Source organism: Salminus brasiliensis, chromosome 10 (genome assembly GCF_030463535.1).
Source record: "Salminus brasiliensis chromosome 10, fSalBra1.hap2, whole genome shotgun sequence".
In the NCBI taxonomy this organism is placed as follows: Eukaryota; Metazoa; Chordata; class Actinopteri; order Characiformes; family Bryconidae; genus Salminus; species Salminus brasiliensis.
This window is the reverse complement of record NC_132887.1, coordinates 38,693,365-38,718,910: the sequence shown is the minus strand read 5'-3', so window position 1 is coordinate 38,718,910 and position 25,546 is coordinate 38,693,365. Positions and strand designations below refer to the sequence as shown.

The window sequence follows — 25,546 nt, the reverse complement described above, 5'->3', positions numbered from 1 at the left end:
GTTCTAATATTTTGTAGCTTGGTTATTATTATAATCTGTATTATTTGTTGTCTCTACAGTCTGTAGAATCAATTGATACGCCAGATGAAAACCTTGAACCTTTTTAAAATATACACATCAAGCTCCTAGCCATGCAGTCTGCCTTTCCACACATTAGTGAACGAATGGGTGGTTCTATAACAGGAGCCACCGCTGCAGCAACAACAAATCAGCTGGTAAAATGTCCTCCTAGATCTTCCACTATCAACGCAGCCACCATGTGTTAGACCATGTAAAGTTACAGAGCGGGATCTCCGAGTGCTAAGCTCAGAGCGTAGTGCAGAAAAGACCTGATGTTAGAGCTGCAAAGGGGGGCCAATGCCACATTAATGCCTATGGGTTTAGAATGGGCTGTCATGAAAAGTTCCAGTAGGTGTCCCAATACTTTTGTCCATACAATGCAATTAAACATATGGGTATTTGATGTTCCTTTTAACACTTACAGAATTGTGAAAGCAAGAGTTTCCTCCTTGCACACTTCCCATGAATATCAGCCTAGTTTGGCCTCTTTCTGTGATGACATTTCAGGATTGTTGGAGACTTCTTTACATATCTTTTGGTCTGCTCTTGGGCTAGGACGGCCTGACCTGGCCGTCAGATCTTTTTAAACCCCTTTCCAGACTACTCTGCATCTACAGCCGTTTTTCCGAAGGCCTCTGAGAGCTCTTTGGATCTTTAGAATGAGGAACATTGTTATAAAGTTTTATATTTGGTTGTTTTTTAGGTCTTTCATAGACCTATAGCAAGTAACTGTAGATATTAGATCAGAATCCTTGCCACTTCTAAATGCCCAGAAGAGCAACATATAGCAAGCAGTCTGTCTATCAGGCTCATTTATCTTTTCCCCCACACCAGCTATAATATGTAGTATTTATCACCTGAACTGCTACAACCTCGACCTCCACAGTCACGGCAGCTTTCTGAGTCAAGCATCGAGCATCCCTTGAGACACACGGGCTGACACCCTACACCGTTTTATGATGAAATGATTTTAGCTGCACTTGCTGGAGCTTTAACTAATGGGGATCATTTGGTAGAGAGAGCTCGGAATACATGAAGTTCTGCTCCATTTGTGTGGAATCAGTCAGATTTCATAGTGCACCATCCTCAGTCCAGACAAAGTTAAAATGCCAGCATGGACCGCCTGTTAACTGTGTCTCTGTACTGATGATGTGTTCTCTTTGTGTGTGTGTGTAGCCAAAAGGCTTTAGGAGGTACTCTAGTTCCCCTCTGCTTATCCAGGAGCAATTTGGCTGCATTAAAGAGGTCATGCCCATCGGTGAGTGAGGCTTTGGTGATACTTTTTCATTTCACACCACCACATGAAGAATGATTAATCAGATCTTTATCCTTTCATTAAAAATTCCTTGCCTTTTTTTTTTTTGGTAAATCTGTATTCTAATGCAATGCTGCCTTATCTTGTACCTGTATGAGATGAAGAAGGAATCATCATCATCAGCAGGTCACTGACTCTTGTGTAAGACTCTTGGGTTTTGATTGACACATCTCTCTCTTTTGTCCCAGCTTGCGGGAGTAAGGTGGACCCAGTTTACGAGACCCTGCGGTTTGGGACTTCTCTCGCCCAGAAGACCAAGAGGATGAGTGGCTCAGAGTCGCCCCCTAGAAACTCTGTAAGACTCATTTAACAAATGTGCCCAAGTCATCTAGGCATGCATAGATAAGGGAGATGCTTATACATGCACTGTATTTCCACATCCATTCGGCTGCTTTAAGCTGCTTTAACCCATTTCTGACACAGATGTGCAAATGCACACACACATTTCTGTCCAATTCAGATAAGCATTTATAAATGCATGGATTATTGAATGCAGCATTTATTTCTGTAGAAAAATATGTGTATACTTATTCTTTACGTTGTTTCCTCAACATCCTGCTTTTGTTGGATTAGCTGTCTCTACCGTCCAGGGAAGAAGACTTTCTGCTAGTTTTTTTTTTTTTTTTTTTTTGGGCATTGCTGTGAGAATTTGATTGCATTCAGCGATAAGAGTGTCAGTGAGTGTCAGGATGTTGGATGATCACCACCCCGTCTCATCCCCAACTCCTAAACACAAAAAGTACTGGACGAAGCACCATCCATCCTTCCAGAGAACACAGTTCCACAAATCCACAGCTCAATGCTGGGGGGCTTTCTACCCCTTTAGCCCACACCTGGCATTGGGCAAGGTGCCAGTAGGCTCATTTGAAATAATTAGCAGAAATCCAGCCTTGGCGTCACTTTTTCCCCCCAATTATTCGTTTTTTTTCTGTGTAGAACATGTTGTTAATTGAACGCTTAAACATGTGCTGTGACTTGTTTGTCTTTTGACAAGGAGGCAGTAAGTGCTAGCAGAAACAGTTTAATTGCCTTTAGTTGTGGATGTCAAACACATACACAAACACACACTCTCACTCTCACGCTCGCTCACTTTCACTCACTCCTGCAGACACACAGACTCCCCAGAATGCAAGCGATGGTCAGATAAGGCCACTGTAAAGCAAATATTACCCGTAAAGGAAAAGCTGAAGTAAAGAGGGTGAGGACAGAATGGACAGAACACACACACACACACACCCCGCAGGATAAAGGAGAGGAGCAGACCATTATACCCCCCCACCCCCACCCCCAAAAAAAAAAAACACCCTCTCAGCAGCTGAGGGAGACAAGAACACAGAGCAAGAAAGGGCTGTGCAGTGGAAAAAGCGCTGCAGCTTCACCGCCCTGGGGAGATTGGGATCTTTATGTGGTGCGCTGTAAAGAGCCCCTGAACGGCTGTAACGGCCCTTCCACTGGTTTGTTTAGACGCCGTTCGTATCCAAACCATTAGCACTTCACCCAGTTCAGACCTGCTGATATGCCTCATTTGAGAACACAGTGCGATCATTTAGCAGCTGTCTGGGTCAGGAGGGGTGAGTGTGTTTGTGTGTGTGTAAGTAAAAGAGAGCCAGAAAGAGATGCTTTGTGCCGGTGTTTGTTTTAACCTGTCATTTATTTAACATTTCTTTAACCAGGCTTACTGATGAAAACAGTTTCAGTGTGTACAAGCGTGTACAGTATTATGCAGTGTAAATATTTAAAGCTTTTACATTAGTGGCCCTGGAAAGGGGTCATTACATACAAACCAAGCAAAACAGATAAACTACAAATGTCTATTAAAAACAAACATTCATCAAATCACTGTGGCAGAACATATTTTGCATAGTCTGAAGTGATTAGGTTTATCCAGACAAGGTCAGTAGAGAAGAGGATCAATGATGAATGTACGTTGCTGTAACAGGTAGATGCAGGGCCGTTGCCAGGGATTTTGGGCCCCATAAAACGATGTCGTCGTCCCCCTTTTGTCTATAGTGCTCCTGGGTAGATGCATCAGCAGTGATGAGGTGGCAGCTGACTCCATTTCCTACAGTGCACCACCAGATCTCATGTCCCAGTCCATCAGTTGGCCAGTTTGAGCTTCTTTTAACGTAACTTTGCAATAGGAAACATCTATTCAGGGTTATTTAAATCCAAATCTCCAATCAGGACATTATGACAATTCTACCTATTAGGACATAGTGTCCTATTTTTTTTTTCCTTTATTGTTCAAATTAACACCAATTATGCATACATTTAAGTATAGTCTTTTCACATGACTGTACAAAGTCAATACTGAGTAGATTGATAAGGTGTAGATGTATGCGTATTGCTATGTGTGTTAGGTGTGCTGTAAAAAGTACCTTTCCATGTGTTTCCAGAGCAGTGACCTGGCACAGGTTCCAGAGGAGGCAGCAGCCCACAGCAGCCATGCCCAGCTCACCAGGAAACACAGCGACGACGGTTAGTACACAAGCAGCAGTCGAGGAAACACTCAGGCAGCCTTCAGAACCTCACCGTGCCATGCAGCAATAGCGTATACATGCATAAACATTGACTCCTGGCTGTTACACAGCACTAAATAATGAGCAGCCTGTCTGAAGCCCATGACCTGCTGAGCTACAATGGAGCTGGTGACTTAAAGGCACTAATGCATCTATATGCTTACATTTGTGTATGCGTCTGTGTATGTGTATGTAGAGGCAGTGGGGTGATTGATGTATTCCTGTAAATATTTACCCCTAAATTTAATGTCTGTTGCATTTGCACATGCATGCATGCATACATAAATATAGGAAGGGTTTATCGGGATGACTCCTGGCTGTTACACAGCACTAAATAATACGGGGGGCCTGGTGCTACTGGTTTGCTGTATGGGCTTTGTCTAAAGCACATAACCTGCTGTGTTGTAGTGGAGCTAAAGCAAGTACAGGACCCAAAGGTACCACTGTATTTACAGCAGTAGTCCTTTTAGCTTGGGGCGTTTTCACTTCTCACACACCTGAATGTCCAGGCCCAGGTCTTTGGACCAAGGTTCATGGTTTTGTCACATTGTTTACATTTGATTTGACTAGTTTTGGTCTCCGTCTACTTGAAATTTATTGGTTTCATACTGCAAGCAAACCCAAACAAATGTTTTTTTTGGTCAAGTTTGGTCCAAACTGTGAAGTCTGAAGGTCCGGACCCCACAAGGTCGGTGTAAAAGCACCCGTAAGGCTCCACTCTCGCCATGTTTGTCGTCGTCTGAAGCTTTTGACTCTGAACTGCCCTCTAGTGCGGGCAGTGACGGTTACATCGTTTAAAAAGGACGTCTTAATTTCGATACATAAAGGGAGTATAAATGATCCTTTAGTGATATTAAAATACTATTCAGAGAAACCGGGTTTGCTCTGTTACTAAGAGCGAGACACATCCTTGGTTGAGTCCAGGACATCAGAGAAAGGACTGCAGACTCAAAGAGCCACACTGTCGCTTATCTCGCTCCGACACATTGATGGTGCAGACTGCCTCTGAATGACCACTGCGGCCACAAAAGGCTGGCAGTTTCCCATACCACCGAAACAGTGGAGGATACAAGACAGACTCCTGTTGTTTTTGCTAAGAAATATCAGATGGCTCAAATACAGGCAAAAGTTGACTGAGGACCTGGTTAACAAATGCTCTGATCTTATCTGTGATGTCCAGATAAAGAATACGGCTTGCTATTATGTTGCTGCTCCCTCTCTCTCTCTGATATTTCCTAAAACTCCCTTTTCCCTTTTCTAGTTTTTACATCACTGGAGAACGGAACGGAGAACTTCCAAGTAGAAGAGAAGAAGCCGGAGAACTCGCCGGTAAGACCCTCTCACTATTTCTGCCATCTTTTAAACCAAGCAGCACATCTGGATAGCTGTGAAACGCTGTCGAGTTTTCTCACACCAATACCAGAAATAGGTATCCAAGATGTAGGAGCTCCTGTCACAGATTCCAACTCAATTAAAGAACAGGATTCGGAGATATGAATCTAAATGGAGAAGCTCAGGGTTTAAATGAGGGAAATAAAGACGCTCCTGAGGGACATAATTATCTAAGAAGGATGCATCCTGTCGTTTTAATTAGCCATGATGTCACCATGCTCTCCTGCTGTTGATCCAGTGATCCACTGAGCAATGTTAGCCAGTTGTGAGAATCTGTAACATATGCAGAACGGTCCAGTTAGTGTGTCCCAGCATGTTGAGCTGTCCTAAGATGCACCAAAGATCTGGTAGTTGGCAAATCAGTTCTGGCTGCTCAATCTATACAGACATCGTCGTCTAAACATCGTCTGCTGGTGTAAGGAAAATTGCGATTTCTGTGGTCGCAATCATCTATAAAAAAGTAAAAACTGGTGTAGCAGCTGTCTATGTGCTGATTGTGAGAGTCTTCTACAAGCAAACTGGTGTTTATTTTTATCATTCCTCAATGTAACTTTGTATACACTGGAACAGAAGTAGACTCTGTTGGCTCTTGCTGCAGCACATCACAGTCCAATACAGTTCCATTAAACTACCTGAATAGAGCAGGACTGCTTAGCAATCAGATTTAATTGTGACCAACACAATTTCAAATCTGATTAGGTTACAGTTCAGATAATTGTCAGATAAACAAGATCCATATGTTCGCTTAGAGGGGAAAAAATTTAGGTCAGATTTTTTTTTTTTTTTACTTTTTGGACCTGAATTTTCCATTTTTAATGTTAGTCCTTCAGGTTGGTAGCAGCATGCTATACAAGCAGGGACATAATTAGGCCTTATTTTTTGTTTAGACAATGTGTTGTCCTGGAAATAATTGTGATAAACAATATTATTGTCATTTTAAGATGCCATTCGATGCCACTGATACAATGATGATATAAAGCATAAAGATGTAAGAACACTTTAAAAAGTCACTTTTAATTTATTCAGACATTGAAATTGAAATATAAATGATTATATATTCAACATAAATGTATCATCTATTGTGCAATGTAGAGATAAGCATATTGAGAAGATGTAGAATGCAAAGATGTGCTATAATGCTGTGCAAATGAGTGACAATAAATAATTGTTGTTAATAATAGGCGTTCAAAGCTCCTCCTCATCCTCTCTGCGTTGACCGTCAGAAAGAGCTTCCCTGACCGCAACACAGAGAAGAGTCCAGGGTCCCTCCTGGCCTTCATGTAGTACTGCTTATCTGTAGATACAACTGAACATATTTGAGGAAGAGCGCCAACTGCTAAGTCAGCTATGCCAGTTATGTCAGCTATCAGATGTTCACGCACCTCAGTCAGATCTCATTGTCACGAACAGGAGACACGTTTGACTTCCATTTGATTGTCTGTCTGGGACTCTAGGCCACAGATGACCGTGGCATTGCTGGGGTCGACACTGATGCCGTCTAAATATTTTAGGGGGCAGTTTTGCCCTGGATTAGACCCTTTCCATCTTTGCAGAACCTCAGCTCCACCATGGTTTTGATATTTTCACCATAGAACTTGCTGAGGGTGCTTTAGGGTCTTGCCAGTGGGCTGTGGGCCAGTTCTCCAATGATGTTGCTACAGATTTAGAAATCATTCTAGGTCAGTCAGAAAAGGCTTCATGTTTTACCCACTTCTTTGGCCTCGGTGTTAATAGCAGTCCAGTGACTTTAAAAAAAACATCTCGCCTGGACTATTTGATCAAGCACAGGTTGAACTGAACAGTTTTATTTTTCAAACTTTTAGAGGCTTGTTTGCCCTGAGCCTCTGTTCATTTCTAATGCTGGATACAGAAGACCTAGAAAGTGTGTGGGAACTGGCAGTACGACCGAACATTGGGGAGAAAATCAGATTTAAAAAAAAAAAAGAGGAGGGAGCGAGAAAGATGGGGTGAGTCGAGAATATGATGGAAGGGTAAGTGTTGGAGAGGCGAGTGGAGGAGGCTGTATCTCATAGCACGGGGCCTGGCTGCCAACACACTGGCATAAATAAGCCGTGTCCTGAGATCAGCACAGCTTTACGAGGTCACAAATTAAAGCAGATCCCTCAGGATGCCTGACTATAGCCACAGTCTCTCTCTCTCTCTCTCTCTCTCTCTCTCTCTCTCTCTCTCTCTCTCTCTCTCTCTCTCTCTCTCTCCCTTAGATTCTAAGATTAAGAGGGCGCACACATTTACGGCATGCATTGCGCCAGTTTACAAAGCTCCACGTCTGCTAGTTCAATAAAAATCACAGGATATTTACAACCTAACGTGCGGCAGAAAACATTCCTGCCTTTATTTCCATGGGAATTGGAACATTTTCCATGATGAAGCACTAATATTTAGTGCTTTTTCCATTGCAGATAAACAGATAAACAAACGACTCTGCTGAACAAGACTTAACTCCGTCAACTGCTTTGGATTAATCTCTGCACTCAGACCAGTTTTTCTGTCCTTATCAAGAAGTTTACCCAGAGTCCAGGTTCTGAATCCAGTGTTCTTTAGGTTTGAGAACCGATCTGAAATCAGTTCTGAAGTCTCGACTCGACCTGCTATGCTTGGCCGTGTGCCACGGCTTCCAAATTTCCCAGAAGCAGAGTAGGAAACGGCTCTCTTTAAATAGCCAGCCTAAGTCCTAGCTTGCAGATTGCCCCACCTTTAGCTGTGGTCAGCTCCTTTATGGATTTGAATCTTTTTCTTTTTTTTAATCTTTATTGGATTCACCCTGTGGAAAGAAAGCAATATTTTTGTTCTCATGTCAGCCCACTGCGGCAAATAAATAAGGATAATATACACTGGAGGAGCTCAGTAAGTTCAGAACTGCTGAGTGATGCTTAACGGCACTATTTATGCCATTTAATCTGTGAATCAGGCTGGAAAATGTTCCAGGATCTCCCATAGCTAACCGATCCACATGTACATTTAAAAAACTGAAAGAAAGGAAAATAGTTTTTTACATTATATAAAAAAAACAGGACTCACTGGATAAGATGACAGGACAGAGGTTGGCATGGGCACCTTGACCAGTCTGCAGCGACTAAGCCTTATATGCACCGGAGGGTGCTGTACAGTATATGTGACTCATTACTTCTGTAAAAGCCAGTTAATGCTTCTGTGTCAAATCTACGACCTAGCCCTACACTGTACCCTACACCTCAGCCTGGCGTGCATCTGTGATTGGTCCTCATGGTACCATCGTATTCCCAGCATCGCATTCCTGCCTTCGTCGTCAACGTTATATTCAGTTGGACGAACATGGATTAGCGATTGCTGACCAAAGCAATCCTCAGTAACATCTCAGCAGTGCCACAAGCTGATTGCCTCCATGCCCTGCAGTGTAAATGAAGTGTATAAATGAACACACTTGTCAGAAGCTGGACAAAAGCAAATGAAAACTGCATATTAAAGACGTGGCCCAATGGTTCTAATGTTTTGCTATGGGTGTTCCTGATCACGTCAGTCAGCCAGTTCAGATGGGTTCAGATCCTGTCTCCTCTATTCTAGTGAGAGCATCTGAGACGCACAGCTGTTCAACAGGAGCATGAATGCAGTCCAGCGCCCACACACACATTCCTCCTCCAAATCTGTGTTCGGTTTTATTAGCCAGCATTTGTGTGTGTGTGTGTGTGTGTGTGTGCGCGCGCTCTGTGGCTCACTGTCAGCCTTCGAGTCACTCTCTGGTGGCCTTCCCAGCTTTAGCTTGTTGACTTCTCTCAGTTGCTTGTAATGTGATTTGCACTGGAGTACAGAGCCTGAACCACACACACACACACACACACACACACACACATTCATCCACAGACAAGAAATATAGATAGAGGCAGAGGAACTCTGTGCGACACACTTTACCATCCCACCTTTAACAACCTGCTGGATTGCTCTTAACCCCCACCCACATCCTTACATTCTCCCAACCCACGTCCACCTTTCCACAGACACACACAAGCACACACACACACACACACACACACACACACACACACACAACCCCATATTTGATAGCAGGGCTGCAGAGTGCTGGCTGTAGCTCTGCCTTTGGGGCCATAAAGTGGTCTGGCCTGTGTGGAGAGCGTCAAGCAGGGACAATAAAGTGGTATTGAATCATATGACCTGGAGTGGCCTCAGGAACACTTCCAACACATCCAGCAGGGAGGGAGTTGGAGGAACGTCCGAGACCCCTTGAACCTTGAGATCATTATTTATTTACTTAAATGAAACAAATATATAAAGGTAGCTTTTTCATATCGTTTCAAAATATTACAGCAGAAAACTATATAGTGTGTGTTATAACCATATATATATATGGTTTTGAATCTGTTGCCACTCTCTAAACTAGCCTTTGCTTAGCTAGCTTAGCTAGCTCAGCTAAAGCTCTACCGAGCATCAGACGGCCCAGAGCAGCTGCTGTTGACTAACTGCTGAACTACCGACACAAGTGTTGACTATAAAAACTGAGAGAGAAAGAGAAGTCGAGGTCTAGCTAAACACCACAGCACAGACTGTTTTCCAGCTAACTGAGGCTCAAATCACACACATTTAGTTCGCTTTGCTGGTTTGGTTTCACTATCCAAAGAGCTCTCTGAGGCCTTCAGAGAGAAGGCTGTAGATGCATATGAGTCTGGGAAGTGAGTCTTGAAACTGGCTCCTCCAGAATCCTCTCTAACCATGTTCTAATCATCTGCAGCTGATTCTAATTCTACACATTTGAAGTAGTAATAAATGTGGAGGTGTTTGAATAGAAACTTTTTCTATGAATTAAATTTTGTGAGTACTGCATCCTGCCTCCTTGCTTCACGTATTATTACAGGGTCAGTGCATCCCTAACATGACAAACTCTTGTGAAAGTTTCTAATGCAACAGGTTGACAGGTTTCTCTAGTCAAACTCCTCTCCAATTTGTTCAGTTTGTTAGCCAGCTCAAAAACACCAAAGAGAAGTTGATCTTGCATTATTGCACCAAAGGCTGACTCGTTATTTGCCCACCTATACATGCTAATGCGTCTGACAGTGACTGGAAGCCAGCAGGTACCAGTTAGCATCCTGTTAACCAGCATCCCCAAGATTTCATCCATTAGCCGTGCTATTTGTAGATGTTCACATCTCTTTCGTCACAGGAACGCCAGGAGATAACATCAGCACAAACACTTTACACTACAATAATACCTTTAACACCTCATCTTTTCTCGATCGGTGTCTTAACACCTCTCCGAGCTCCCACGTCTTTCCTCCAGATGGTAAGCTGTAAAGCCATGAGAAGCGTATGCGTAGTGCACCAGACTGGCTCTGCCCGGGGTGTTAGTCTCAGACCTGCTACGTTCCCTCCACTTCCTCTCCCGTCCTTTCATTTCCTGAATCACACCGCAAACAATGACGGAGGACGAGTCCTCCCACACGCAGCCGTCTCCACATCTCTCAGACGCCAAAGTGAGGGCATGATTCTCACTTCAGAGAGAGAGTTGAGGTTTTTTCTTCTTTTTTTCTGGCTTATTTGGCCAGTTTGGAGCTGTTTGCTGGAATCTCAGTAAACATATGTGGTAAAGGTAAGTGTGTCTGACTGGAAGACAAACAAGGGATTCTATCTTTGCACCTTAACGAACCAAACACAGAGTTCCTGGCAAGCCTTTTCTCCCTCTGAAGCATCAGAGCGCCAGTGTTCTCCATGCTGAGAGAAACGGACCTATTTTTAAATGAATTTTTTCGTGTGTGCAAGTGAGATAGAGAAACTGTGATGAATGAAAGACTGTGATAGCATGTTGGCAGTACTGTGTGTGAAGGAGTGAGAGAGATTAAGAATGAGAGGATTCTTTTTAGAACATCTTTCAATTAATTATAAATAGTTTAAAGCCCCAGTCTACTTATTTTCGCAATTCTCGTCCATGTATTATCTATAATTTCTGCAATGAATTTACTCTAAACTGGCAGAGGGGGAAAAAAAACTTGTCGTTTGATGGACTTCAGTTGGGCGGGACTAAATTGGGTCTGTGACGGTAAAGTGGCCTAAGATTCCTAATGGAATTTCCTTTCCACCTTAAATGGTTCAGAACTTACAGATGCCAAAATGTAACAGCTGTGCTGTTTTAAGGTGGGATATCAGCATCAGCTGCAGTTTATAGAGCATGTAGCTATGATTAAACAGCATTAAATTATAAATATGAAATATAATATTGAGAAATGCTTAGTCTGTGGCGTATCTTTAGTATTAAAATATGTTTAGATTTAAAACCAGAAAAGCTTTAATTTTATAGCACTTTTTATACTAATCAGATTGAAATAGAAAAGTACTTCAATTGATTTGATTTAAAATAGTAAAAAAAAAAAAAAATACTTTCAATTAAAACTGACAAAACTTGATGTTTTAGTAATAGTACATTACTTTACAGTACAAAAACTGAATACTGTGACCATAAATAAAATATGACCATATAATAAAAATGTATTCATATTTGGATTCCTCCTGTCTTTTTATCTTGATTTTGATCAAAGCGTTTCTCTGCTATTTATACTGTTTTGATATAAATTATTGATATTAATTTTGAACAAATATGATTGATGAATATTCTTTCTAATATTCCTGGTGCCATAATGTTTCTATTTGTTTTTGTGTGTTTCAGACTCTTCAGACAGCTGAGAAAGTTGGCGTGTTTGACTTGCAGTCAGACCGAGAGTTGCGAAAAGACCTCCTGCAGCTTAACACCTACGTGGCTTTGTATAGATTCACCCCCCAGGACAACCAAGACCTGGAAATGAGGCGAGTTTGAAATGAGCGCCTCTCTCTCATACACACTCATACAAGTCCTACATTACTCTAATCAGGAGGGAAAGAACTGATGGAACTGATGCTAGATAAATGCATCTCTCTAATGCTGAGTTGAAGCTTATCTGTAAACAGAACCTCAGCCAGAACAACATACTTTTGCTTTAAAGTGAGGACCAGCAAATCTTATTGGAAACTTATTGGGATTAGGGGCTCACTTCAATGCTCTTTCACAGCAGTACAACAGAATTCAACCTTCGCGTTTAACCGTCCATGTCAGTGAACACACACTCTCACACTAGTAACTAGTGCAGTGAAAACACACCCCCAGAGAAGTGGGCAGCCACCTCAGCGTCCAGGGAGCAATTGGGTGTTAGGTGTCTTGCTCAAGGGCACCCTGTTGAGGAAGGAAAAAGGTAATCCTAGCACTAATCCTTCACTCCCCTGATGCAAGTTCCTGCCAGTCCAGGGGATTGAACCAGTGATCTTCTAGTCCACAGCCTGCCTCTCCAACATTTAGGATTCCCTCAAATTACCACAAATTCCTGACTCCTGGCTGCCTTTTCTTGTTTATTATAAAATATAATGTTTATTTTTAAAGCAAAATTTGACTCATTTTTATGTTTTAAAGAAGGCAACAGAAAACGTGCTCCGTTTACACTTGCATCTCTGACCACCTCCAGAAATGGTTAGAGTGAGCCGATGTTAATCCTGGGTGTGTTGACACCTGGTTTTTCATGCAGAAAAGTGAAATCCAGTCGTGATCCGATCACCAAAATCGTCCGTTAATGCAAAGTGTAAAGCAGCCTCTAAGTGACAGGGCAGTGTGACTTGTTGGTTTGCTCTAACGCTCTGTCTGATTTTGTGTTCCTGAAACGTTCCTGTGCAGTGAGTTTATCTCTGCTTCACGGCGACTTACACCCCCTTCTCTCCAGCCTAAAGAGGCAGGATGTTTAATTAGCCTCAGCGATGCTGTTCACTGCTCTCTTTGCTTTAAATGCAGAACACACATTGCATGTTTACCTGAGCAGATAAACACGCACGCTCCGAGCCTTAATTAGGCTATTAATTATCAATAGATTAGCGAGACAGACCTGTTTTTCTGAACAATACCTGGGTTTATCAGAATTGTTTTATTTATTTATTTATTTATTTATTATTTCTTTTCATTCCTGTATGCCCCTACTCCGGACACTCGGGCCATCATTAACGGTTACCAGGACTGTAAAAAAGTTAAATGCGTGAATATAATTATTGATTTACTCCGACTTCATAAAGACTAAATTATAATGAGAGTAATGTCTGAATAACCTGAATACCCAAACCTGGAACACACAACCCCCTCAGTGGGACTGAGTGGCAAACCTTCTGCAGCATGGCTGCCTGTATTATTACTTAACGGTGAAATCTGGAATAAAGCGATCATGAAACAGAAATGAAGCGATTATATGCTCAGGCAGTTGGAACCCACAACGATCCATCCGAATTACTAAAGAACCAATCTTCAATGGACAGAGATGTGTAGCCAGACATGTCCAGCTAACTGAGGCTCAAATCACACCCGTTTCGAGGACAAAGCCTTATATCCGAGGCACATTTAGTAGACTGATTCATCCAGGTTTGCTAGCTCTCAGTCTTCCTTGAACTTTGTAACTCTGTGAGCTCCCACACATTTCAGTGCCTGGATTCCAGTCGTATCAAGTTATCGTAGCAAATTGCAGCAATCCTTTAGTTTCTCTTTAGTCTGTAAAAGGAAGCTTGGAATTCCTGCTGAATCTGTTTATACAGTCAAACGCACAACAGCTCTTTCCGTGTTAATTTGTTAGCAGCATTCATACTTAACGCTTACACTGCCACTTTGTGGGCGTGGCTACAGTTGCAAACGCCACCTGTGGAGTCGCGTGCATTCCCTCTATTCGTTTGGTTTCTGACAAAGCACATTCGAATTTTGTGTGGTGAAATTACAATTGCCGTTGCATTAGAACACTAGCTGAATTCACATGCTCTATATTTATAGAAGGTCTCAGCTGGTCAATTTATTCTACTGGTATGACTCAGTCTAACAGTGCCTACTATAACCTGAGACAACTAACAGCTTCCGTAGGCAATCATTCATTCAGCATTACCTTCATTTCCAACATAGCAGCGCAAGAAAGCCCTTTGGCTCGAGTCCTTCGCCTCCACTTCTCTCGGCCCATTCTCTCACTCCAGTCCCGCAGTAACACTTCAATTTCCGTGAGTTCATTTCAGATTCATTGACACCACACTGGGAAGCACAGGCTGTAAATGATTAGAGGGCTCGACTTGCCTCGGCAAGCGTGTGTGGCTTTCAAACGTATTCTCACAAAACAGAGGGGGGGGGGGGGGGGGGGGATAAATCCTGAGATTTCATTAGCAGAACAAAATCGACATCCATAAGATTTCATTCAGAAAAACAATACTCCTGTTAGAAATGCAGGATAAAAATGTGAAATTAATCCTTTCTTCTTTTCACATGCTGTATTTCAGACCTGGCGATCGAATAATACTGGCGGATGACTCCAACGATGATTGGTGGAAGGTGAGATCTCTAATGCTGAACAATCACAAACAAGAGGGAAGCAAAATCCTAAGCCTGGCTGAGTCTTTCAGTCAAGACAACAGAGGAGTCCAGCCACACAGTTTAGATCAGATTTTCTTAAAATGACTGTTTTATAGTGTTTAATATCTTATAATCCAGTCTGACTCTCCTCCCTGACCAATCAGCTCCCAGCTCCTTTACAACACTGCAGTCTAATCACTTTAATTGAAAAGGACCCTTAAATTTCAATTCATTTCTTGAATTGAGATGGCAAACAAGAAGCAGAATTGCAATTCATGATGCATAATTAAGGTGCATTTAACAGTTTCTTTTACATGTTACATATGATTACAGCATGAATTTCATACAGATATTATTGTATGTACTTTGTATTACAGTAAATAGGCCACAAATTAAAACATACTCTAAAAACAGATCATTAAAATTGTAATAACATCAAATTGTAGAAAATGATAGGATAGCACTTATCCAAGTCTTTAAAATGGTTATCCAAACATTTAGGACATTTTGTTTGGAGAACACTCTAGTGGAATAAGCTAATTGAGGACCAGAGCTGGTTTGTACTTTTGATTTTTGTAATTACAGCAATATGCAAAAATAATAACACATGAAAAGGACATCTGAAGCAGAGGTTTCAGAAGTAGTTTATTATTTAATAACCCATACTTCAACAGTAAAGACATGGTGTCCCCACATGGTTTACAGGCGACAGTACATCAAGTTCTCATGTTCTACAGTAAAATAGTTCCACACTGCTGTCTCTGACCTGTTCTGTTATCTCCTGAAAACCCTCCTCACTGCTGTGGGCTGGGAATAATGCCCATTATGGCCTAGAGGGGATCATGCTAGAACATGGCACTTGAAACAAAGGATGGGAACGTATCAGGCCTAAAATAGTTGACACTCAATCCATTATAATATATCCACTGGAAATGTATCGTAATGGAGTTTCACATCGAGTTTCACTCGATATGCAAAATAGTTAAATTACGGTGTTAAATTACTGATGCTGTGTGTTCTTGCCTAGCTATGTAATGAATTTATGAAAAGTCTGTACTACTTTACTGTACTGTAGCAGCATATTACATTATTACATAATTCACAGCATTTATTCAGATTGTTTTATGATTTTCAGGGTGTGATCGACGACAGGATAGGGTTTTTCCCAGCATCCTTCGCACATCAGGTAAAGGCAGGTGACCAGGTGTTCCGGTGTAACCGCACCTTCATTGGCTGTAAGGAGCAGGGCCAAATCACGTTAAAGGAGGGACAGGTGAGTGAGCCCGAGTCACCTTTATCTCCAACAGACTAGTGATTTCAGATCTGCACTAGCGACACTGAAGCTAGCTCTATTCAGCTAATTATTAAGCCGCTGATAGTTTGAGCTCGAACACAGGAAACATTTAACCATGCAGTTCATCGGGTACCTCGAGATTCCAGAGCTTTAGAGATAATAAAACAGCATTCTCTCTATGGCTCCTTTTAGATCTGCGTGAGCAACGAAGACGAACACAGCGGCTTCATCAGAGTGGCCAGCGGTAAGAAGAGAGGATTCGTCCCTTGTGACGTGCTGGAGAACATCTGAAGAGGAGGAGGAGGAATTAAGATGAGAGACGGAGAGAGTGAGGAAATGCATTGGGAGTAGTGAAGAGGGAATGCGCTCTCCCAGACAAGCCCTCAAATCAAGCCTGGACGAACAAACTGCCGTCGGTGGCCACGGACAGGCACGAGAGTCACGGAGTCGCCAGTGGTTTAAACCACATAGAGGCACGTGAACTGCCTAAGCAGAGATCGGATAACTCATAACATCTCTATTTCATCCCTCCCCGTGTGAAAAGGTGACCGAAGGAAATCGAACTGAACATGCAGTCTTAAGACGTCCTGTTATTTCCTTGGTTTTGGAGACCCTCTGATTTGATAACTGATAACTAACATCTAAGTGTAGATGTTCAGAGGATGTTCCCTCTCTATCTACAGCATGGCAAGATCAAAGACCTGTTTACAGCCTTTCTTTTGGTTTTTCCTGACTTCTCCGAGAGCTTATGTCCACTCAAAGCTAGCCTCGCTTAACGTAGGTTTGAACTTTCCTCATGGATTTTACACAAGCAGTTCTAAAAGCACTGATTGATGATATCAAATACTGGACGTTTCCTAGTTGGGTTTGATGGCGGAGCCGTGTGACGCAATTCCTTTGCAAGACGTTCTCCTTATTTTGGGGTTGGGTTTTTTTTTCCTTCTACTGCATCAGTGCTTTACATTCCTCTGACATGGTATTACTGACCGTGATTTCCTCTAAAAAGGACAATCTGGTGAAAAAAGGGAGCTTGTTGAGACGAATTGGACATATCAGATTTTTTGTTGGAGTCTGAGTGGGAGTGTTTTCAAAAGGAAGGTGATGTCAAAGACTCTACAATTGCCACTATAGAATGTACTGAGCTATAATAAACAGGTATGAACCATCATTTCATAACAAGAGATATAAGCCATGACATCAAAATAAAAAAATGTGAGGAAGTCAAATTGATGGCCACATCAGACTGCTATCGATTGAAGTTCCATTTCATCTTAATATGAAGTCCAGACAGCTCAGAATTTAAGCTAGGGATCAACTAACTGACCTAACATACTTTTTTAAGATTTAATATCACACATATTTATTTGCTGCTCTGGAAAAACTGACAGTAACTGTTTTATTTCATTTGCTTTCAAAACCATTCTTCATTTGTTAAGACTTTAAATTAGAGTTGTTATTATTATTATTATTATTATTATAATTCTGCTATTTTAGTTACCGCATCCTGCCACTTCAGAGATTAGATAAAGCTGCAGTGTTGTAGGAACGCAGCCCACTGGGGTAGCCCTGAATAGACTTTCTTTAAATTATTTTTTTCAGCCAAGCGTTATGCAAATCGGATCAAGCTTACTGATCGCCACTAGCTTTAATATTGTATTATCACCATTAGCAATTTTTGGGGGATTATTCCATTACCTTACATGTACATTTTTTTAAATGGCTCCACCCACCTGTTCTCTGGTCTGTAGTCGAACTGCATTGTAAGGTGGATTTTGCTAAGTTTTCACCACTTACCTGAGGTAACAGGGGGATTACTGTACTGTACATACTGTATGCACAGAATTAAACTCTATTTATTGATCTTGGAGTTGAGTGACTGCATCTGCCCTAACTCCAACAGCTGGATCAAGTCCATCACCATGAGCTGTTCAGCATAAAGTGTATTACTGGTTAACTAATCAGAAGCGCTCTTCAGTCAGGAACGAGTCATTAGGCAGTAAATGAAGTACAGTAGGGGTAAGATATTAACAGTTACTCACCAGGCCTCTATTAACTACAGGAAACAAGCTGGTTACTTCTTACACTTACCATCATCTTCCTTCTTCCTTTCCCCTCTTGGCTATTTCAGTTTACAAGCAGAGAGCGCAAGAGAGGCAGGGCACAGAGAGCAAGAGAGGCAGAGCGAGAGGCAGGGCACAGAGAGCAAGAGAGGCAGAGCAAGAGGGAGAGGAAAAATAAGAAGAAAAAAAAACCAAGAAACCGAGCAGAGAGAGGCTATGCAGTGTGACACATCACTCCATCTTCCTCTGCTGATGAAGGGAATGAAGGACGCATAAATGAAGGGCGAAGATGGACTGGTCTTCCCTCATTAGGCCTGTCCTCAGGTAACCTCAGTTATACCACATACTGAAGTGCCACCCACTCTCTCTCTCACACACACACACAATTCTGATACAGGGTAGAGCCTCCTTTAGCTCCCAGAACAGCCTCAATTTTGCATAGCTTGGATACCACAACATGCTGGACACATTCCCTTAAGGTTGTGGCCCATATTGACATGATTGCATCATTTACCAATCCTCCGTTCTACCACATCCCCAAAGGTGTTCTACTGGATTGAGATCCGGTGACTGAAGAATCACCGAACTTACGGTCATGTTCATGAGACCAGTAGCCGTTAGAAGAAGGGCATGAAGGGATGCACAAGGTCAGTAACAATACTCAAATAGTCTGTGGCATTCAAGCAATAATTGATTGAGGTGAACGCTCCCAAAGTGTGCCAGGAAACCCAGATTCCCTACACCATTACACCACCACCTCCATCAGCCTGGACTGTTGACACAAGGCAGGTTGGGTCCATGGATTCATAATATTGGCACCAAACTCTGACCCTACCATCTGTATGTTCCTCAGCAGAAATCCAGACTCCTCAGCCCAGGCTACGTTTCTCCAGTCTTCAGCTGTTCAGCAGTGTTGGTGTGTCTGTGCTGAGCCACTGCAGCCTCAGCTTTCTGGTCTTGGCTGACTGATGTGGAACCTGATGTGGTCTGCTGCAGTTGTAGCCCATCTGCCTCAAGGTTGGAGGTGTTGTATATTCTGAAATGGCTTTTCACTGAAATCGTACAGCGTGGTTATCAGAGTTACTGCAGCCTTTCTGTCAGCTCCAACCAGTCCGGCCATTCGCTGAGGCCCTCTCTCATCAACAGGGTGTTTCCGCCTGCAGAACCGCCGCTCACTGGACACGTTTATTCCATCACTCTAAAAGTAAATCTAGGGACTGTTGTGCTTCTGACCAGCCCCTCTGACGCTCAAAAATCATGAGAATTACTTAAAGCTGCTGGCTATCTGAATGATTTCAGGCCGTGCACTGCTATCACCTGATAAATGAACAGGTTTACAGGTGTTCCTAATAAAGTGCAAACATATGAGGGATATTTTAGTACTGAAAGCATATGGAAAACGAACACATTCACTCACACACACCTACATTCACACATCACAAACTTTACTTTTGCAGTGCCAATAAAAAAAAAAGGTGTGTATGTGTGCATACCTCAATACTCCTCCCTCTCCCTCATCGCTCATGGGCGTGGAACGTGTGACAGGTCTCAGCACAAGCTGCCGGTGTGAAGACCCCCTGCTAAACCGAACATCTGCCCAGCATTACTGAACAACAGCTCCCTTCACTCACACAGCAGCACCTTCACACTCGGCTGTGTTTCACATTCAGTGTTAACAACCTTTGGTTTTCTATGGGATTTTTATTCATTTGGAAGAAAAATGGACTGAAGTGTGTTACCAGTCATTTCGCTTAATCTGTGAGCTCATATTATGACGATTGCTTTTTCAAATCTTTTTCTTCACACTGCATTAAACAGGAAATCAGTAATTATGAAATTAACACAGTGTGAAAGTGATGGAAATCTGTCGGGCCAGTCTGCAAAATAATGCAGTTCGTTCTCATTATAGAGAGACGTGTTGAAACCTGATCCGAGAACCCAGCCTAGTCACGAACAGTCCAACACAACCGTCAGGTAAATGAAAGCTTCAGGCCCAATTTTACACCAACACACACATTTCTGCTGTCTCCTCATCAGCACAATTTCAGAGCTGACCACACAATGACCCCTAGCTTCTTACCCGGCGCCATCAGTGCCATGAGTGACGCTAACAAGGCAAAACTCTTCACAGAGGGCTTGGGTAGCTGTGTGCGGGCCAGTGTGACACCTTCCTCTATACACCCAATGTGCTCTAGATTAGATACGCACAGCATCTGGAACCCCTTAGATAAAATAACTGACCAGTGTGTTGTGTGTATGGTTACTGGCCACTTTTTTAGAAACCCCTTCCTTGTGGCTCCACTGTAATGACATACCATTAGAGACTGAAGATCATCTGTTGATGCCCAGCTTGTGTTTGCCTCCTCTAGCACTTTATCACTGCTCAGTGCAGACTCTGTGTGACCTCTAGTGGCTGACATTCAGTAAAGCACAGGTGATCAAGACTGCTTATCCAGGATGGAGTCGACTTTTAACATTTGTGTACTTATGCATCAAAAACAAACAATTATGGAATATTGAATTTTCCATATCACAGAAGACTGAAATTCCCTCATATTTTATTAAATAAGTGTGACGTAATGTAAACACTGTATAAAAAAAACAGCTCATTTTGAATTCACTGGTTATCTGATGTCACAAGAACCAACTTATTTGCATATCTCCTATTCTCCTATTCGGCCTACCACAGTTTTAGCTCCGACCATTAATTAGCAGTTCTCATGAGCGTTTCAGCTTTGAGTGCTTTTTAAATTATGGAACAATTCAGAACAGAGCTCCTCACTACACAACAGTACCCAGCTGGGAGGGTTCTTTCAAACTGCTTACTGATTGCACAAAGCACAAAGTGCTTGGAAGATAATTATTTACATATTACTTGTTGCAATGTCTGTGTTGGACAGCATCACACTGGGTGGTGGAGAACCATTCTAACCCCCCAAAAGAGGCAAAGCGCCCCCCCCCAACATAATTCTAAAAGAGAACTTTACACTGGCCCACCCATTGGTTGCTTATTCTGCTGTTTAATCAGCTTTTAACCATTAATAACATGACACCCCCTGATGAAGATGAGCACAAAGCCCAATATTCATCAACGTTATTATGTCAGGGTCCAAAATTCTCATTCTGAACAAGACACACCTGAATTAGAATATCTCATATCTCATATCAGTCGCAGTTTATCCCTACTTTAAAAACCAAACAAACAAACAAAAAGACAATAATAAGCTCTGAAAGAGCTCACGCTCACTCCGGAAAAAACACAGTGCATCCAACAAGAAGGAAAGCCTTGTCATGCACAGTCAAGCCACCCATTTTTCTAACTGCTGGCGATGCAACATCAACGCACCTGGAGGGAAGCACCGCATACATTTACATTTACATTTATGGCATTTAGCAGACGCTCTTATCCAGAGCGACTTACAAAGTGCTTTGCTATTTACCCAAGAAAAGCCTTAGCTAGTTAGAATAGACCAATAATTCAAAGGATACCTCTAAGCTTAGACATTACTAAACACAAGACAATAAGGTGACCATAGTACTCTAATCGTCCAAGTACTCTCTGAAGAGGTGGGTCTTCAGTCTGCATTTGAAGACAGCGAGCGACTCGGCCGTTCGGACACCCAGGGGAAGCTCGTTCCACCACTTTGGTGCCAGGACAGAAAAAAAGCCTGGACGCTTGTCTTCCGTGGATTTTGATGGATGGCGGGTCGAGCCGAGCCGTACTTGAAGCTCGAAGGGCTCTTGGTGCGGATCGGCTTTTGACCATTGCCATCAAGTACGGAGGGGCTGGTCTGTTCTTGGCTTTGTAGGCCAGCGTCAGCTTCAGGGCATACCTGGCTCTGACGCACCCACAAAGCAATGTGGGGAGAGAGTGCCATCCTCTACTCTCATCCTATCCCACACTGTCTCTGGGACTCGACTGCCGTGGCTAGCAGCATGACCGGGATTCGAACCAACGATCCTCTGGTCATAGTGACAGCGCCTTAGTCTGCTGGTTTATGAATCATTTTATTGTATTTTCATTTATAAAAAATCTTGTTTGAGTAGCAAAACTTTTCCCAAACATGACTGTGTACACGCACCAGATGATCAGCTGATACCTTTCAGCCAGTCAACTTCATGCTAACACACTTTACTCACACATGATCAGCAGCCACGAACGGGAAACAATTCGAAGCACTATTTTTTTTTTTTTTTTTTTTTTTGGTGAGCTGGAAATCCACTCGCTCAGCACAAACTAACCTATGCTTTGCGGTGCAGTCTGAGAAAGTTGAGGGTGGGAGGTTCTCAATTCTCACTTAAAAAAACTGGGCAGTGAGCTCAGGATGAGCTGAGTTCGTTTCTCGCCTTTCAGACCTTCCTTGTTCTTAAACAGAACCAATCATGACGTCCATCCTTCAGCTCGGATTCCTGCTTCTCTTTTCAGGTGAGATTCAGCCAGATCTCATGTTCAGATTGTTGGAGAACTAAAAGAGACCTTTTCCATGATCCATTCTTAAGGAATATTCCAGAAGCATCTGAAGGATACAGATTTACTACCTACAGTAAATTCTATACAGTTAGAAAAGAACAGATCAGCCATAACATTAGTACCGAAGTGCGAAGTGAATAACACTGACAATCTGGTTCCAGTGACATCCGTCAAGGGGTGGCTCTACATATGAGGCAGCGAGTGAACGGTCAGTTCTTGAAGCTGATGTGTTGTTGGAAGCAGGAAAACTCAGAATCTGAGACACTTTGACAAGAAGAACCAAACTGTGAAGGCTAGCTGTTGTGGACTGTTGCCGGTATGCAGCGGTCAGTACTTACCGAAAGTGCTCCAAGGAAGGGCAATCGGTGAAGCAGTGACAGGGTCATAGGGGCCCAAGGCTCAGTGATGCTCATTGAGGCCCCGCCTCAAGAACTTACAGGTCTTGCATTGAGCTGTTCTGGTGGGTCAAAGAGGAAACTACGGGTTATTAGGCGGGTGGTTTTAATGTTATGGCTGATCAGTGCAGGTCCTAAAGCTGAGACGAAGTAATATTTGCTAGAAATGTGATGATATCTGCTGAGTGACATTTTCTGATGTGAGTGAAGAACGAAAGCTAGGGTGGTTTTAATGTTATGGCCAATCTGTGTATTAGAAACCAGTGTGCAGCTGCTGAAGCAAAAAACGTCAAAAGTAATAGTCTGAAAGATTGACTGATAGATTCTAGATATAGAAAACTATAAATAAATAGATTTTCTAATTAAAATGGCTTTTTTTTAGGATATTAATGCAAACCAAATGCTTTTACATGTTTAGAAGTCCAATTATTTGGGTTTTGTCCCACTTTTGATGAGAACATACCAACAAAATATCAGAAATATCTGCCATATCTTTCACTCTAACTCACATTCAGGAAGAGATACGGTCAGATGGTTTAACGTCTGTGCTTTTTGTATTTCTGTCCTAATTAGTAATTGTCCAACATGGAGATCTGACCCCTGGTGACCACAGCCACATGACTTTCACCCAAGAGGACAAGCTGCAGGTATTACGTTGCTTTCTGGTCGACTTCTGAAGCGAATAGATCAATGAGATGAGATTGGTGACTGTCTGAGACCAGGGTTTGTTAGCAAGGTTAGTTTACCATCTCCTGTTGTAAACTAATCAAGCACGGATATCAGATAGTAAATATTTCTTGGCGGACTGATCAATCTGCATCAATCATCTTCATTTGATTTTTCACCAAACTGTTCCTTTAAGCCTCTGCAGGTCAATGGGAACAATGCATTACCTTCATAAAATACCTTCAGGCGTCTTGGGGATGCTGAAATGAGCTGTTCATAAATAATCAATACTGCTTTTCAGGTCTGAAGGCAGGTAGCCTTTAAATTAAGTGTCAACGATTGGTTTCTCTCTCTTAAACACAGGAGGACGGAGTTCCTCCGGGTTTGTGCAGAATTTGTAAGATTGTCACCAGTAAAGTGCTGAGAATAATCGGAAAGTCTCTGTCGAAGGTAAGTCAAGCCCAACGACACGTTGACCCGCTAACCAGCTCCTCAACGTCTTAATCCACCTTTCGTAAAAGCAGCTGATCGGCTGTTCTCTTTCCCTTCCCCGCAGGACAACATCGACTCTGCCCTCGACGGCATTTGCCGCAAAGTGGGACTCCAGGTGGTCTGCCGCCGCTTCATTCGCCAGTACAGACAGAAGCTGATTGACGCCATCTCTAAAAGGAAGGATGCGAACGCTGTGTGCAGATCACTGAAACTGTGCCAGAATGGGTTTTAAAGCCCTTGGGAACCTAAATCTGAGTTCTCTTTCTAATGAAGTTAATTAACCTGGCTCCTCGGGGCCCCCGGTGTAAATGTACAGTAAAGTATGTCTTATGAAGATCTTCCCAAAGTCTAATAAACGTCTGCTGTATTTCACCAGTACTGCTCTCCTCTCCATGCAGAATGGCCGGTCCTAAAAGTGGGTCAGCACTTAGGCTAGCATGTCCCGGACCCTAATCACAAGACCAATGACTTGGCTCTGCCCTCTCTTCGAGTCTGAGCAACCTGATTAGCTTTAGGTACAGCTCTAGCTAAAGCTTGAGCCATGACTAAGGGAGCGGCTGCCCAGAGTGACCGCATCCGGTGCCTCAGCATCGTAGCCCCGCTGCCCTCCCAGCATGGTACGGTAATCGGATGGGAGGGACGATGGGGCACGCAGGGCAACCCCTCCCCTCGTCGCAGCTCAAGCTTGTATCCATTTATGGGCTGGAATTAAAGTTCTGTAGTTAGAAGACAGAGGAACTAAAGTGTGGGCATACACACAAGACATGCAAATGCACACACACACACAGCTTGTCTAGACCCTGTAGTGAACTACTGCCAATAGATTAGGACTCTCTGGAGCAGATAAACATGGTGAACCTATTGGCACCATGCTGTCTAATGCCAGGCGTAAGCTAGTAGAGAGGTATCAAGCCCCCCAGCATTGAGCTGTAGAGCAGTGGAAAAAAATACTTTTGGGAGGAGTTGGGGATAATGAGGTGAGGTGGTGATCATCCAATATATCTCACGAACACTCCTCTTGTCGCAGAATGATCAATCAAATCCTCACAGAAATGCTGCACCAAAATCTAGTAGAAAGTCTTCTTCCCTGGACAGTAGAGACAGTTACTCCAGCAAAAGCAGCATCAGCTCTTTAATACCCTTGATTTCAGAAGAACTGGTGTCCCAATACTTTTGTCATTAGCTGCCCAGGCAGTTGGAATTTTTACTTTCTGGATGTGAATTGGTCATCTCTACAGGAAGCTGGGCTTTTAGCACGTCACACAGTTTCAGGCTACATCAGTGCAGGATGCTACTTCACTGTACTGCTAACACTGCTTACTACAAGCACGAGTTCACCAGCTCGTCTACACCGAGGACGACGATGGGGAGCATGTCTGCAGTAATTCACCTCGGACTTCTGCTGGCGTGTGCAGGCGAGTGTCACTGTAAAAAAAACTGTTCAATTTGACCACAGTTGTGTTTTTAGATTCAAATAATAAGTAACAATTC

The 25,546-nt window shown here is 42.8% G+C and overlaps 2 protein-coding genes across 3 annotated transcripts in view; both read left to right on the top strand.

Annotated features, from left to right (window-relative positions):
• The window catches only part of stac (SH3 and cysteine rich domain), a 51,014-nt gene extending 33,183 nt beyond the window's left edge, over nt 1–17,831 (top strand). For both annotated transcript variants that reach the window (XM_072690050.1, XM_072690049.1), the window contains 8 exons: nt 1,237–1,318; nt 1,564–1,670; nt 3,772–3,853; nt 5,156–5,223; nt 11,954–12,090; nt 14,605–14,656; nt 15,813–15,950; nt 16,164–17,831. In XM_072690050.1, coding sequence (XP_072546151.1) covers nt 1,237–1,318; nt 1,564–1,670; nt 3,772–3,853; nt 5,156–5,223; nt 11,954–12,090; nt 14,605–14,656; nt 15,813–15,950; nt 16,164–16,262 — 765 coding nt within the window. In that variant the 3' untranslated portion in view covers nt 16,263–17,831. The remainder of the gene's footprint in view (nt 1–1,236; nt 1,319–1,563; nt 1,671–3,771; nt 3,854–5,155; nt 5,224–11,953; nt 12,091–14,604; nt 14,657–15,812; nt 15,951–16,163) is intronic.
• A 4,481-nt stretch (nt 17,832–22,312) lies between these two features.
• Nucleotides 22,313–24,427, top strand: LOC140564891 (uncharacterized). The gene is made up of 4 exons (XM_072690575.1): nt 22,313–22,457; nt 23,471–23,544; nt 23,927–24,013; nt 24,120–24,427. Exons 1-4 carry the CDS (start codon nt 22,415–22,417, stop codon nt 24,285–24,287), a joined length of 372 nt encoding a protein of 123 aa, XP_072546676.1. The 5' UTR covers nt 22,313–22,414; the 3' UTR covers nt 24,288–24,427.
• Nucleotides 24,428–25,546: the final 1,119 nt, after the last annotated feature.

Excerpts from the sequence above, each read along its gene's own strand:
- LOC140564891 (XM_072690575.1), top strand. The coding sequence starts at position 22,415 with ATGACGTCCATCCTTCAGCTCGGATTCCTGCTTCTCTTTTCAG. Across the intron at positions 22,458-23,470 it reads ATTCCTGCTTCTCTTTTCAG|TAATTGTCCAACATGGAGAT; the intron begins GTGAGATTCAGC and ends TGTCCTAATTAG. Across the intron at positions 23,545-23,926 it reads CCCAAGAGGACAAGCTGCAG|GAGGACGGAGTTCCTCCGGG; the intron begins GTATTACGTTGC and ends TCTTAAACACAG.